The sequence below is a fragment of the Aquarana catesbeiana genome, linkage group LG12 (assembly GCF_042186555.1).
Source record: "Aquarana catesbeiana isolate 2022-GZ linkage group LG12, ASM4218655v1, whole genome shotgun sequence".
NCBI lineage: Eukaryota > Metazoa > Chordata > Amphibia > Anura > Ranidae > Aquarana > Aquarana catesbeiana.
In genome coordinates this window covers 48,548,098-48,564,503 of record NC_133335.1, presented here as the reverse complement: position 1 = coordinate 48,564,503, position 16,406 = coordinate 48,548,098, and the positions used below count along the sequence as shown (strand labels likewise).

The window sequence follows — 16,406 nt, the reverse complement described above, 5'->3', positions numbered from 1 at the left end:
TAGGTAAAATAATATTGTTGATTAGCTTTTAGTTTTTATCACTTTACTGCACTTTTTAAATTAGTCTTGTTAACAAATCCAGATATAAAGCTGAACTCCAGACGTGTAAAAAAAAAAAAAAGAAATGCAGCTCTGAAATGATGAATACATCTTTTAAACGTAAGCAGTATGTGTACCTGAATATGACTTTTATCAGCCTCTTTCAGTCCTTTTCTACAGCAGAGCTAAGCCCTGGAGAGAGGTACAGGACTGCAAGGCATTCGGGTGTGTTACATTCAAATGCGTGAGAGAGAGCAGAGTGACGAAAATTACTTCTTCAATCTGCTGCAGAGAAAAATTAGGTCTCCTAATATGCCAGACAGAGCTTTGCTTTGTGATTGGACTCTGCAAATCTTGGAACTGGATAGGCAGGAAAAAAAACAAATTTTTTGGCACGTAAAACAATTCAATTATGTGTATTTTATATGTGTATTTTGCTGTTTGCCTGGAATTTAGCTTTAAGCAGAGTAGATAATACGGATAATTGTGTCACATGGTATATTTTTTATAGTCCTTTGTTTTTTTTTAAATACACAATATCATTACTTATAACCTACCGCTTCTTTCAGACCTGCTTTGTAGACTGTTTGATAGAGCAAACTCATCCAGAGGTCCGGAAGCGCCATGATCAGGATGTGAGTACCTGTCCTTTATTCCTCTGACCATGAACTGCACTTTCCCTACGAAGTAGGATGCATGTAGTGTGTGGACAATATGCCTTCATTGTATTGGTATTGCCTGCACTTTGGGAAAAAGAGTATATCAGTGATCCTTATATGCCATGTAAGAAAACCTTAACTACGTTTAAAAGAAAAAAAATGGATGCAAATTTGTTTCTGTTGTCATCAGACATGCTCTGTTTTGCTGGCTATATATCTGCAGCATTTGTTTGCTGAATGCCTTTCTGATGAGCCAAAGGATCTGAGAATGTTTTTTACAAAGTCAATTGTGTGAAGATTTCTTTCAAAAAATCCAATCAAATGAATGAAAAGAAAATCCCTGTTTACATTTACTTAAGAGGAACTGTAGTCTGCTCATATAATTTGTAATAAAAACATCTTTGCCATTCTGAAGCTTCCCTTCAACCACCTGCATATTATTTTATATATACTGTGATTCTGTACTTACCAAATATGCTGCAGAAATCTCTCTCCGCTAAGTCTGGCTGCATCCATTTTAACTGTGGGTAGCTGAAGCTGCTGCCTGTCCACTTCCTGGATTTACACAGGCCACACCTCCAGCTCTGCAGCTCTCATTGGCCCCTTTATGACTCACCCCCCTCCCTTCGTGGCAAACTCTCATTAGAGTTAGAGAGAGAGCTGTGCATGATGTCATAAGCCTAGGCTAATGACCAGACAAGAGAGAGGAAGTGGGCTGTATAAGGTTTTTACTGGCAGAAAAAAAAATGTTTTACTATCCAAAGTTAAAACAACAAGGACAGAAGATTTAATAGATGGAAAGATGAAAACATGACTGAAGTTCCACTTTATTATCCAATCACATGAAAAGAAAATCCCTGTTTACATTTACTTATTTCATCTGCGCACAATTGGATAATTAAAGTGAATATTTACACAATTTATTGTGAACATTAGCTATTACCAAACTAAGACCCCTTTCACACTGGGGTGGAGCGGTTGTTAGTGGTAAAGCACCGCTAGTTTTAGTGGCACTTTACCGCTGTTATAGCGTCGCTTTGGCGCTGCTAGCGGGGAGCTTTTAGCCCCCCGGAAGGGGTTAAAAGTGCTTTGAAAGTGGCGCCCATTCATTTCAATGGATGGTGGAGGAGTGGTGTATACACCGCTCCTCCTTCGCCCCAAAGATGCTGCTTGCAGGACTTTTTTTTTTTTTTTTTCCTGTCCTGCAAGCGCACCGCCCCAGTGTGAAAACACTTGGGTTTTCACACTGGGGCTGCAGAAGAGGCAGTTTTCATGCACTTTAAAGGCACTATTTTTAGCGCAAAAATGCCTGTAAAGCGCCTCAGTGTGAAAGGAATCTATATGGGAGGGGCATGTTCACAACCACATGCAGATTCTCAAATTTTCCCATTTTCCCAAGATTCTCCCATCATAAATGTACAACAAACCAAATAAAGACTATATAGAAATGGGGTTTGAGCTGACTACCCCAAACTGAGGAATGAACACTTTACATCTGTTAATTAAAAATAACAACGTTTTATTACATTATACTGTATTTGTTATTAATGTATCTAAAAAAAACTCATCCCCTCTATGGATGCGTTACAATACAAATGTTAAAAACTTCCAGCAGCAGTCGACAAGTTTTGTGGCTTTACTGTTTCCTCAGGACTGTAAGATGGCTTGAAAGTAAATTACATCTGTAAGGGTAAACAATATTAACGACAATGAAAAACCATTACATAATCAAAATTCTTCACTATCTCAATTCAGTCAATACACATCCATTTTCGTATACAAATACTTTTATTATGTGCAGTTTAATAGAAGTATGAGGAGAGCTGGGTGCACAGAAGAAAAAAAAACTTTATTAACAATGGGTACATACCATGCATACTTGATATAAAAATAAAAAAAATACACCCACAATGTGGACCCCAGGGGAACTGTCAGCACCAGGCTGCGGGGACGCATAGGGAAAAACAGACTGGAGGGAACTGAAGAACAAGGACCAAAAAGTCTTATGAAATACAGAAAAAGCTCTATGGAATATCTCTCTATCCATCTCTTCCACCTAAAATATGAGCATTGGGGGTGGGGGGTAATACAATTGTATTTCCCAAGGAAGGAATAGAAAGAAAGCAAATATTACCAAAAAATAAAACAATTAAGCTTTGATATTCCTGATATGGATGAGCAATGGAGAAAGCACTTAATTTAATCCAATCCTCATATACTTCTATTACATCTAATACTCTGCGGATGCAACTAGGACTGTAAAGATGTAGGCCATACTGTCCCTGATTCTGTCAAAGAAGAGCAGACATATCCCTAAAGTCGTGTAGCATGAAAAGCAAACTACCATAACCACTGAGATGAATGCAGACTACATCTAAAACAGCACCTATACCACATAAGATCATAAGCATACAGATGGGAAACACCTGTAGCCACTAATCGAGGTACTGCGCTTGTGACTACAGACCGCAGGGTATAATCAAGACCACTACCTGCCTCTATCCCTCCCTTAAATCTACTGGGCCTCTCAAGGACCTCCCAAAAAAAAGCCCCAGAGAAAGAAATCAAGGGAATGAGGGCTGGAGAAGCTATAGGGCCAGCTAAGGAGGTCCTTCCCCACTGCTGTCACCCACCGTCCTAACAGAGAAACATTCATGAGACCCACGGCATCTCCCAAATAAGCAGAACGCCAGGGCTGCCACTCTATGCAGCCTGCAGCTGTACAGCCAGAACTGACACACCTCCGGACTGGAAGTGCATCACCGGAAGATGGCTATCTTGCCCTCCAGCTTGGACTGCATGCCAAGGGCAGGGGTGCATGAAGCAAGTAGAGCAGGGGAACCCGGGGCATCAAGGGTCCATTAGGGCTTCCCACCCAGTGCCCACCAACAATAATATGACACAGGCAAAAAACAAACCACCAAACGAACAGACAGATACAAACCATCAACAACACAAGAAAGAGAAAACGCCCAGAACAAGGATACAAAACATCAAAACAGCACACCACCAAAACAAAATATTGAAAATGGAAATTGGATAAATGTGTATTGACTGAATTGAGATTGTGAAGCATTTTGATTATCTAATGGTATTTCATTATTATTATTAATTTTGTTTACCCTTATATATATAATTTACCTTCAAGCCATCTTGTAGTCCTGAGGAAGCAGTAAAGCCACAAAACTCGTTGACTGCTGCTTGAAGTTATCATTTGTATCGCATCCATAGAGGATGAGTGTTTTTAGATGCAGTTTTAACAAATATATTGTAATAAAGATTTGTTATTTTTAATTAACAGATGTAAAGTGTTCATTCCTCAGTTTGGGATAGTCTGGTCAAATCCCATTTCTATAAGTTCTTTGTTTAGTTTATTGTGAACATTCTCAATTCTTTCGCAAATTGGCCTCATTATTTCACTAAGGATCTGGAAGGCCTCAAATTTAAACTAGTAATAAAAAAAAATAACTATATAAATACAATAAAAATACATTACTATATCCCCATTTATCTTTGCAGGAAAAAGGTTAGTTCCTTCCAATTTCAATCACTATGTGTAACTGTAGCATGTATGGAGCCGCTATTATCAATGGGCCAGCTATGTTTTAGTATCCCTTTTTAGTGAATTACCACCTTTGTGTTTTGTTAATCTGATGTATGTTTCTCTTTTTCTTCATCAGCTCTGCTATACTGACATTCTGTTCACAGAGCAGGAGGTGAGTGGTTGCATTGTTCATGTTATTTATACATGTAGCAGTTTTTGGTCATGTATGAACACACAATTTATGATGCGTCTTCCTTACAGAGAGGAGTCGGCATGAAGAGTACACCAGTGACAGTCGTTCTTCCAGACACCAAAGAGAAATCTTACCTCTTTAATATTATGGACACGCCTGGTATGTTAAATCATTAGAGGTGGTGGTTAATGTACTTTCTGTTTTCCTGCTCCCTGCAAAGACAGGTTTGTATGAGCATCCTGAAGGGCACACACGTTTTAGTTCTTTACCTGTATCTACATAGTCTGTAGTCCTAGTTATGTAAGTTAGGCTCATTATGTAGAGCTACATTTTAGAGCAAACCCTTGTTTTGTCCATACAGGCCAAAAGTAATTTAATGCCTCCTCTTACCCTGCACTGTTTTTTCACATTTTTGACACTTAGCTCAGACAAAAAGTGGCAGGTATGCCTGGGTATGGAGTGACACGTGGCTCACTGCTTTCATTTCATACTACAGTACTGCTGCTGGGGAATTAGTACAGTACTCTAACATGGGGGCAGAAAGAGGCTTTAGGCTGTGTAAGCTCTGGCTAGAGCAACTAGAAGCTTACACTTGGGGGGCCTCCTTACATTGTTCTGGGTGGCTCAGTGGGTTATGAGGAAAGTGAGTGTGCCCTTCTGGTGAGCAGGGCACTAGAGTAAACTTTTTGTTTTCCCATTTAAAAGAGAAGTATGGGATTACTTTTTTTTTTTTTTGGAATTATACTTGTCTAGGTGGATGCAGCATCTGTCCCCAACCAGCTCTTTGGGCTGTGGAGGGGGTGGGACGGCCAGCTCTGGGTGCTGGTTCTGGCTCCTGGGTGGATCCCAACCATACACGATCGCTCCCGAGCCCAGACCGGCTCTGTGACGTCAGCTGCTGTCTGCTGAAAACAGGTCACAAGAATGCAGAACAAACTGTGCTCCTGTGATCCACAGAAGTACAGCCAAATGAGCAAAATGTCTTAAAACCCTAGAAAATAAAGGGCAAAAGTGATATTTGTCGATGGCATCAGACATTCCAGTTGGGGAGAATGTTACCTCAACACTTAAGCCAGCCAAAGCTGTTTCGATATGATTAGAACAATGTTGTACCTGTACTAATAGAATTATGTTGTGCTGTATGAGCTATTACCGGCCTTCCAAACAATGCTATTTGCCTGGTTGTCCCTGATTTAAGTGCTTCCTGAGTCACAGACCCAGAACAAGCATGCAGTAAGTGAACTGAAAACTCAGACAGCCTCCATATTTCAGTACTATTTTTTTATGCAGATAATGCATTTATATTCTACAAGACTATTTATGAAATAGTCATACTTTGTATCTGTGTTTTATAGGAAACCTGTCATGAGAGTAACATGGAGGCAGCTATTGCTGACCTGTACTCCTAAAAATGTTAGTTGCCTGAATGTTTCTCATGCTGACACTGAATTACATACACTGAGTCACAACCCTGAACAAGTACACAGGCACATTATTCTGACTTGTTTGTAGGTCAGGCATTCAGCTTCACTACCCAGGCAGATGGCACTGAAAGAGGTCCACAATAACAACCCACGTGTTTCTCCCATGACAGGCTAACACTTGGTGCAATAAGAGCATTTTTTGCAAAATGTGGACATTAGTAAATTACTGTCTGTCTTTATGGGAAGATCCTGCAGCATAAAGATATGTATTGTTACCTCCTGTGCTTTCTAGGACATGTGAACTTCTCTGATGAGGTGACAGCTGGGTTCCGCATATCAGATGGGATTGTCCTGTTCATCGATGCTGCTGAAGGGGTAAGCTTTTTTGTGCCACAGCTGGTTTGTGCACCCAAACTTTATTTCACTTGGTTCCCTTATATTTTACATTTAAACCCATAAGGGCATAGAGAACATTCTCAAGAGACCTACGCTACATGTAATATGGAATAGCTTTCTGTAAAGTGTTGACATTATCATAGATTTTAATCTTGTGTCCCACTTACTGTTTAAAATGGTACAGCTTAACCTCCTCAGTAACCTTCCTAAAAAATGAGCAGCTCAGGCAGATTTCCAGTTTTTCTATCTTTATTCTATTCACATACCTACAATATTCTCTGTTTCCTTACATTGCTTATTTATCCCTTATACAGGTCATGCTGAACACAGAGCGTCTGATAAAGCATGCCGTGCAGGAACGCTTAGCTGTCACTGTTTGCATTAACAAGATTGATCGTTTGATTCTGGAACTAAAGCTTCCCCCTACTGATGCCTATTATAAGCTAAGGCACATTGTGGATGAAGTTAATGGGTTGTTGAGGTGAGTGGACCTTTTCAATGCTGCAGATATTAAAGGGAGCCTCTGCTTTCCCTATATTCTCTAGGGCAAAACATTAGATTAGCTTTATTTCTGGCCCCCTTAGCTGCTTATATTCACCTTTTCTATCACTCCATTTGTCCAGGAAAGCAAAATGACATATCAGGTTCATCTGTATATGGGGGAGCTCCCCTTCCTCCCACATGACAGTGCTGGGGCTTAGTGATTGGCTGTTCAAGCCTTGTCATTTGGAGGTACAGCGTGCATTTTCAGCTGTGACTTGGAGCTTACACAGAGCTTCATCTAATTTCCACAGGAGGTGAAAATGGTTATGAACAGCTGCAGGGGATGATATTAAAGTGAACCAGTTTGCTTTGCCATGAATGGGTGGTGCACAGGTTTAATTTGAAGAGACTTTGTCCTCAGACCATTTGTTTCCACAAAAATCTTCCCATAAGATTATATGTGCATTTTCTTTTTTTAATGAGGCAATTCTTATTAAAGAGTGTTTCGAAGTTACAAATTCATATAAAAACAAGAATTAATATATGTGCATTTAATTTTTTGCACGTTATTTACCCGTGAAAGCCTCCTGAGAATATTGCTGGTTGCCGCCATCTTGAATATGATATTGGCAGCTCAGCTGACTCAGAACTGTCACTTGAGTCACACTCTGTAGTAATGCCCTTCAATTCACCCCTGACAGTTACATTAAAGGAGGGAAGGTAGGAACAGAGAAACTCCAGCGAAGACAGTAATTGGCCACTTCCAAGGTAGAGGCTATGCTAGGAAATTGACTCTCCTGGAGTAGACAGATTTTCCAGCTAATTCAGTGACACATTGCAAGTTAATAGAAAAAAAAAAAAAAGTAAGTATTTAAATCCCAACTTGGGGAAACATTAAAAGTACCCCTTGCAGTGGGGCTTCACCTGCACTTCTAAAGTTAATTGCTCGTTTAGGTCTAGGGGAAGTGGAAAAGATGATTCACACACCCAATCCTTTGCGCTGCTAGATTGATCGAGGCAGCATCTTCTCCTCTGTGCTTCAGCGATCTAGGGTCCTGATGTCATCAAGGCCTTGGCAGGGTCCATAGCCCTTAATTGCATGTTAAGAAGCCATGGGACAGTCCACTGCTAGAGTATTGGGAATCGCAGGATTGGGTAAGTAAAAGCATTTCTCTCCCCTTGACAAGATAAGCAGTTAACTAATGCATTTTAGGTGTAGCCTACCGCAAAGGATAATTTTAAAGTTTACCAGAGTTGGGCTTTACAATACTTGCCTTGTCTGTACTTTTTATCTTCATTTTATTTATGTTGGTGACAGGTGCTACTGATGTATTCCTTCTTCCAGTAATAACTGTTTGCCTCTGTCTTCAGCATTTATTCCACAGACGAGCATCTCATTCTGTCCCCTCTCTTGGGCAATGTCTGCTTTGCAAGCTCACAGTACAGCATATGCTTCACCCTGGGCTCTTTTGCCAAGATCTATGCGGATACTTTTGGTACGTTAACTTTCTGTACTAATTAATGTGTGATATTGTAAAATTGTAAAAGCTAAATTAGAGAGTAAAAAAATATATAAATCTTTAACATTAGCCTGCTTATATGTGGAAATAGAGAAAAACCTGCTGTAGTTGTGCAATAAAACATGTTGAAACTTACATAGAAGGAAAAGGTAGCTGTTGAAGAATAGACTGCCTGCAACCTTAGGCCTGTAGCAAGGAAGCAATTCTGTCACCCACAAAACACTCAACCAGTAGCAGAAACACTATGGGGTTAATTTACTAAAATTGGTTTCAGAGCTGCACCATATTTTGTACCCCCCAATCAGCTTCCAGTTTTCTGTTTTTTTTTGTCAATGCTTAAAGTGTTACTAAACCCACAATAGTAAAATCAGCCTGTATATACAGTAAAGCATGCTTGGTATACTCACTCTGAAACCTAAGGAGTTAATCCTCTGCATGTGTAAAAAGTCTGTTTGATCTTGTCTTCTCTGATCCCTTCTTCCACTGTTGTTCCCCCCCACCCCCCCCCCACCCCCCCCCAATAGAACAGAGCCTTGGAGGCACTCTGCACATGCTCAGTTTGGTGTGTATTGCTAGAGGTGTTGTTTTTTTGGGGGGGGGGGGGGGGTTTTGGTTATTTTTGGGAGGGTGCATGTGATCAGCACAGGGCCAATCCTTACAGAGGGTCAGGGGTCATGCAGCCTCATAGGACAGCCAGAGGAAAATTAAAACTCCTCCTTCAAGCTTTAAGCAGTGGTTGGCCGGACACTGATAGAAGTCACAAGACTGCTATATACTGCTGATGATAAAAGGTATTTAGCCGTTTATATTTGCTAAAATAATTGCATTTCCATGTTTTGTGTACTGTGGGAGACCAGATATGGTGAATGCAGGGTCCTGGGTTTAGTAACACTTTAAAAGAGAAGGGTTTATTTTTATTTTTTTAGATTTATACTTACCTAGGTGGATGCAGCATCGATCTTATGCTGCATCTGTCACCCCGATACCTCTGCACCTGGACTGACATCCAGACTCCCATTGTTGGAATGACGCGGTGCCTGGACTGATATCCATGACAACACGAACTGCACTTCTGTGATCCATAGGAGAAGTCCAGCCAAATGAGCTTTGGCTGGACTGCTCTTTTTAATTGAGCAAGCTGAAGCTAGAAGCTGATTATTTCATTATCTGTGCGCCGTTGGGGAGATTTACCTTCACTTCCTGTCCCATAGCCAAACAGGAAGTGAGAGGAAATCCCGGCAAATGAAGGGAGTTCCTTGGGGGTCACCAAAACTAATGTGCCCATTGAAAGATTTTCCCTCATTTACTTTTCTAGGGACAACTGAAAATTTGGGATTTTCTTTTACTTTAACTTTCAATGATAATAGTAAACAGGACAAATAGGGAGGAAGAATCTCCTTAATGGGGGCACAGACAGCAAAAAAACTGACAGGTGTTCTAATCCATCTCTCCTCCTATCCAAAATGTAAAAAAAGAGTTTTGCCTTTAGTTATACTTTAACCTCTTGCAGTCCACCCCATAGCAGTTTTACTGCTACAGGGTGGCAGCTATGTGCCGGATCATGTATATGTACGTGATTCCGAACTTTTGCCTACAGGGGGCGCGTGCACGCCGCTTCTGCTTGTTGATTCATAGGAGAAGCCGATCTGCGGGTGTCGGGCATGCAATGTCCTCCAGCACCCGCAGATTGTCGGCAATACAGAGAGAACGGAGATCTGGCTTTGTAAACAAGGCAGATCTCCATTCTGACAGAGGAAAATGAAAGGATTTTGTGTTCCTGCAAAGTAGGGACTAGAATCCATTACTTCCCTTAGAAAAGCAGCACACAGTTAACACAGAAACACTGGCTAGGCACACAGTTAACCCCTTGATCGCCCTAGATTTTAACCCCTTACCAGCCAGTGTTCATTAGTAAAGTAGTAGTGCATATTTTTTAACATTGCTTACTTAGTGGTTCCAGGCAAAGTGTCAGTGTCAGAATGTCCACCCGCAATATCACATTCCTGCTTTATTTTGCTGATTGCTACCATTACTAGTATACAAAAAAAAAATTCCAGTATATATCACATAGTTTGTAGACACTAGAACGTTCACGTAAAACAGTTTACGATTTTTTGTTTTACCAAAACATTGTAGCAGAATACATATAGGCCTACATTTATGAAGACGTTAGATTTTGTTTAATTTTTTTTTGGCTATGTTTTATAGCAGATTTTTTTTTTCAAAATTTATCAGTCTTTTTTTTTTTTATAGTGCAAAAAATTTTAAAAAACGCAGTGGTGATGAAATACCACCAAAAGAAAGCTCTATAAAAGGACATAAATTTAATTTGGGTACATTGTTGCATGACCACGCAGTTGTCAGTTAAAATAACGAAGTGCTGTATTGCAAAAAAATGGCCTGTTCATGTAGGAGGTAAATTTTCCGAAGGTGGGGGCAGGAAAAGCAATCCAAAGGCTAGTTATCTGCTAGGATTGCTTTTACAAGAGAGCCGACCGCCGGCTCTAAAAGCAGCCTGCAGGCATCACCCCGGTATAACCACTTAATGTCCAGCAACGTACGGGTACATCACTGGTCGACAAGTGGTTAGGACATTTAACAAGTAAAAGGCGCAATGCTCAGTGGTTAGGGGCAAGTTCACACTCATGTAGTTCAGTGGGGTTTTTTCTGCATCAAAAACGCATGGAAGGTAGGTTATATGGTTTCCAATGGCATAGTTGACACCAGTGCAGTCAGTTCCAGGGCTCTCCTGTTCCATAAATAAAGGTAGAATATGCTGCACTGGGACTGTACTGGAATGCAGTAAAATGGATCAAAAATGCACTGGAACACGCATGCAAAAACGCATCCGGAACCGATCTGGAGTGCATTTTTGTTGTGTGATCCAGCCCTTAAAGAGTTTGATTGGCTTTTATGGGCAACATCTCCACTTTTCTGTCAAATCAAGTTTTATTGAGAAATACACAGGTCAACCTCTCCACTTTCCACTGGTCTGTAGAAGTTTATACTGTTTTGTCACAACTTTAAAAATTAACCCCTATAGTTTCCTTAAAGTGGTTGTTAAGCCATTTACATGAGTTTGTATAATCCTCCTTGTTTCATACACCTGTGTGCCTCTGTCTCTGTGTTTTATTTAAAAAATGCTGTAAATACCTGGTTTCAGTGCGGTGCTGGGCGATCACGTGACTGGGCGGGTCTCCTCTCTCTCGATCTGACAGCTAGAGCGGGAGGGGCCAAGGATTCCCAGCTGATCACTCGGGAGGAGAGAGAGACCTGTTAGGTCACGTGATCGCCGAGCAGCGCACTGGAATCAGGTTTTTTTTTAAAAAAAATTCTTTTATAAAGCACAAAGACAGAGGCACACAGGTGTATGAAACAAGGAGGATTATATAACGCAATAACAGTAATTCCAGCAGCAGCAGGAGAGGGGGGGGCTGGCATGGCACAGAGCTGACAGGCAGGGAGGGGGAGGTGGACAGAGGTAGACAGAGCAGGGCTGCAGATGGCGGAGGCACGTAAACTGACCACGGTGTCAGGGCTCAGCAGCTATGTTAAACCATGGTCAGTTTACAGAGGGGAGGGTATAGCCAGACAGGATCAGCCAGGTAATTCAGATGACAGAGAGGGCCAAATTACACAGCACAAGTACTGTGCTGTATAACATGCTTTAGGCCCCTTTCACACTTGTGAGACTTGTCCTGCGACTTGGGACTGCAAGTGTGAAAGGGGCCTTAAGGGAACCGGATCCAATTATTTTTTTTATTTATTTTTTTTTTCAGGTTAACAAACGCTTTAATGTAGACGAGTATTGGTAGCATCTTGTAACATTGTCATGTTTTCCTTAGGTGATATCAACCACGTGGAGTTTTCTAAACGACTGTGGGGCGATATCTACTTCAATCCAAAGACGTAAGTATTTATTTAAAAAGACATCACATATTCAGTGGGGAAAATAATTATTTGGTCCTTTGCAGATTTTGTAAGTGTGCCCACTTATAAAGAAATGAAGGGTCTATAATTTTTTATCATAGGTGTATTTTAAATGATAGAGGCAGAATATCAACCAAAAATTTAAAAAAAAATACACGATACAAATGTTATAAATTAAGTTGCAGTTCAGTGAGTAAAATAAGTATTTAATCCCCAAGCAAAACATGACTTAATACTTGGTGGAGAAACCCTTGTTGGCATTCACAGAGGTCAGACGTTTCTTGTAGTTGGTGACCAGGTTTGCACACATCTCAGGCGGGATTTTGGTCCGCTCTTCTCTACAGATCTTCTCTAAATCCTTAAGGTTTCTTGGCTGTCACTTGGCAACTCGAAGTTTCAGCTCCCTCCATAAATTTTCCATATAATTAAGGTCTGGAGACTGGCTAGGCCACTCTATGACCATAATGTGCTTCTTCTTGAGCCACTCCTTTGTTGCCTTGGCAGTATGTTTTGGGTCATTGTCATGCTGGAAGACCCATCCATGACCCATCTTCTGTGTTCTGGCTGAAGGAAGAATGTTCTCATCCAACATTTTACAATACATGGCCCCGTCCATTGGCCCCTCAATGCAGCAAAGTTGGCCTGAACCTTTAGCAGAGAAACAGCCCCAAAGCATAATGTTTCCACCTCTGTGCTTGACTGTAGAGGTGGTGTTTTTAGGGTCATAGTCAGCATTTTTCTTTCTGAAAATGATACACATTATAGACCCTTCATTTCTTTGTAAGTGGGAAAACTTACAAAATCTGCAGGGGATCAAATATTTATTTCCCCCACTGTATGTGCAAGAGCATTAGTGAGAAGTTATTGTATATGTGGGAATCATGCAACTTCATTTCTAGATGAGGGGTGCTGTTTTGACTTTTGTTAACTTTTGCCTTTTTTTTGTTCTTGTTTATGAAGCTCAAACTGTTTTCTCAGATTCTGTCCCTGAAAGGACTTACAATATTTGATTCCCACCACAATTGAGCACACATACCAGATCTCACTTATTTGTTTAGCAAGGTGTACATTACCTTTTTGTAATCATTCTGTTAGTGACTTCCATAGCTGCAAACACTGCAGATCAAATCCTCCTTTCAGCACTAGCACTGAAATCATCTCAGTCATGCTTTCAGCAGCCCAGCACACCATGCCCCCTATCTCTTTGTTTGTACGTTGGAGATTAGAAGGCATTGCTGGGAGAAGTAGTAGGGTAAGCTGAGCTGCCGAATTACTTCTGGGAGGGCAAACGGGGTAAGCTGAGCTGCTGAAAGAAGGCCTGGACAACCTTAATTGAATTGTTTCACAGTGCCTGCAGCTACAGAGGTCAGTGAGGGATTGTTTTAATTCCTATCTACTGCTTGTTAAGAACTGCAGTCTGCTCACATAATTTGTAATAAAAAAATGTTTTACTATCCAAAGTTAAAACAACAAGGGCAGAAGATTTAATAGATGGAAAGTTGAAAAAATTTACTGAAGGTCCGCTTTAAGAATTAGTAAAAGCCTGAATGTCCATAGCCTGGCCATTTGCTCATTTCAGATTCCCAAAATGGCTTTAAAATGAGGCAGGGATCTGGGACAACACAAGGAGACCATAAAAGCTTCATGCAGTTGGAGTACTTGATCAGAATTCAGCCCAGGGCCACAGTGCTAATAACGGAACCCTCTGTAAGTGTGTAAGAAGCACAATGCATGGGACAAAGTGTATAGTTGTAATGAGCTGTACCTTAGGTAATCCATACCAACAAATATTTATTAGCGTCTGTTTTTTTTTAAATTAGGATTGGATTGTGGTGTTGCATTGTGCGATTTGTTGCTTCTCTGATTGTTACCGTGCTTGACATGGAGATAAGCCAGCAGATTTTGTTTGCTGTGCTGCAGTTAAGTTACTGTGTGGATGAATTTTCTGTTCTCCATAAAAATGTGTGCATTGCAACTTGGTTCTCATATATTGGATCTGTTCTAAACAAATCAGGACACATTGCAGATTTTTTTAAAGGTCTTAGCCTGCTTTGTATGGATGTGTGTACATCGTTATTTCTAAATTTCCATCTTACAAATTGTTTCTAACTTGTTAACTTTTCTACCATTTGTCAAGACGAAAATTTACCAAGAAAGCTCCAACAAGCAGCTCGCAACGCAGTTTTGTGGAGTTTGTGCTTGAACCCCTTTACAAGATCCTGGCCCAGGTATGTTGGGTTTAAATGTGTAGGTTCTGGTCCTGGGGCACACTGATCTGATTTATTCATTGTTTGTTTTTTGTTGTGCAGGTGGTGGGTGATGTAGACACATCTCTGCCTCAGACCCTGGAGGAGCTGGGGATCCACCTCACCAAGGAGGAGTTAAAACTGAACATCCGACCTCTACTGAGGCTTGTCTGTAACCGCTTTTTTGGGGAGTTTACAGGTAAGCTCAAAGGATCATACACATATATATCCTGTATGTATTTTTGACTTCATCCAAGGTTTAACATTGCTTGCATATACTAAATGGCAAAACGTGTGTGACTGTTTAACAAGGGTTTACAAATAGGGCTGTGGAAATTAACTACTAATTCCTCGATTAATCGATTAATTTTTTTGATCGATCAAAATTCTTTTTTTTTTTTTTTTTTTTTTTTTTTTTTTAAATCTTTATTTAATTTTTCAAAATACAAAAACCCACAACAAAGTATCATACATATTCATATTCATAATTACTAAGGGGGAGGGGACACCCGATCAGCAAAGCGGGGCTTCATACCCCCCCTCAACGCCTTCCGGGACTGCCTCTCCCCCCTACACCCCCCCCCTCCCCCCCCACCTTCCCCCCCACCCCCGCAGACACATACCCTCCTCCCTCTTCCTTAATATCACCGCCCCACTCCCCGGCCCTATCTTGACACTATCTCCACATATTTCTCTGTTTTTTTAAAGATCCCCCATGGGTACCATTTCCCTTGATCTCTTTCTTGCCTCCCCTCTGGGGCCTTTTTTTCCTCTATGTGCTCTAATCTATAGATTTCGTCTACCTTCTTGATCCAATCTTTTATCATTGGGGGTTCTGTTTCTTGCCATTTCTTTGGGATAACGTTTTTGGCTGCATTGAGTAAAATTGGTGTCAGAGAGGAATTGTATCTCCTCTTCCCTCCCTCCTGGCCATGGAACAAACAGGTCCAAGGGTCCTTTTTAATATTTTTCGCTATTATTCCTTCTATCAATCCTATCACTTCCTGCCAGTAGGGTTGAATTTTAGGGCAATCCCACCAGATGTGTGCCATTGTGCCCAGGCCTCCGCACCCTCGCCAACAGCCAGGGGGTTTATCTATTGAGAATTTACTCACCCTAGCTGGGGTCATGTACCACCGGGCTAAGCATTTATAGTTACTCTCCCTTGACTTCATATCCACAGCTGTTGTATGTGTGGCCACCAAGATGTTTTTTTCAGTGTCTTCGTCGCATAGTAATCCCAGATCCTCCTCCCATTTTCTAATGAACGGTGGCGAATCCTGTCCACTCCTACCCATCAATATTTTATACACCTTTGAAACCGTCCCCTTTAATTCTTCTCTAAGTGCCAATTTCTCTAATCCCCTATATTTCTCCTCTTCCCTTAAGGGGCCTGGGAGACTAGTAATGAAGTGTTTTAGTTGGTTATACCTCCACCCATTTACTGTTAACCTCTGCCCTTGTGCCTTTAATTCATCCAGTGATTTTAATTCCCCCCTACTTATTATGTGTCTTATTTGTGTATCCTTTTCCGAAATCCAATTTCCTCCTATCTTCCCCATTCCTGGAGGGAAGAACGGGTTATTCTTTAAATAGATTAGTGGTGAATTGTAGCCCCACTCATTTAATTGGTGAATCTGATCCCAAACTTTAAGTGTGTGACGTGTAATATAGTGTGTTTCTGTGCCTAACTCCCTATACTGTGGCGGGTTCCAGATTATCTGGTTCAAAGATACCTTACTTAACCCTATTTCTAGATTTACCCATTTTTTTGTATTGAAACTTTTACCCCACTCCAGTGCCCGTGTTATTACGATCGCTCTATAATAGTTTCTAAAGTCAGGGAGGGCTAACCCCCCACGTGCTTTCTCTCTACATAACACCCCGTGCGCAATTCTCGGTTTCTTTTGGCCCCAAACATATTTATTTATCATCTCTGTTAGTACCCTAAAAAATTCTCGGGGAACTGGGA

General features: G+C 40.9%; 1 protein-coding gene across 1 annotated transcript in view; it reads left to right on the top strand.

Annotated features, from left to right (window-relative positions):
- Window positions 1-16,406, top strand: part of EFTUD2 (elongation factor Tu GTP binding domain containing 2) — a 57,095-nt gene that overhangs the window by 10,879 nt on the left and 29,810 nt on the right. The window contains exons 6-14 of the mRNA XM_073607719.1: window positions 609-674; window positions 4,379-4,414; window positions 4,504-4,594; window positions 6,152-6,234; window positions 6,570-6,736; window positions 8,110-8,234; window positions 12,104-12,167; window positions 14,326-14,416; window positions 14,498-14,633. Of these exons, the coding sequence (XP_073463820.1) occupies window positions 609-674; window positions 4,379-4,414; window positions 4,504-4,594; window positions 6,152-6,234; window positions 6,570-6,736; window positions 8,110-8,234; window positions 12,104-12,167; window positions 14,326-14,416; window positions 14,498-14,633 (859 nt within the window). The remainder of the gene's footprint in view (window positions 1-608; window positions 675-4,378; window positions 4,415-4,503; window positions 4,595-6,151; window positions 6,235-6,569; window positions 6,737-8,109; window positions 8,235-12,103; window positions 12,168-14,325; window positions 14,417-14,497; window positions 14,634-16,406) is intronic.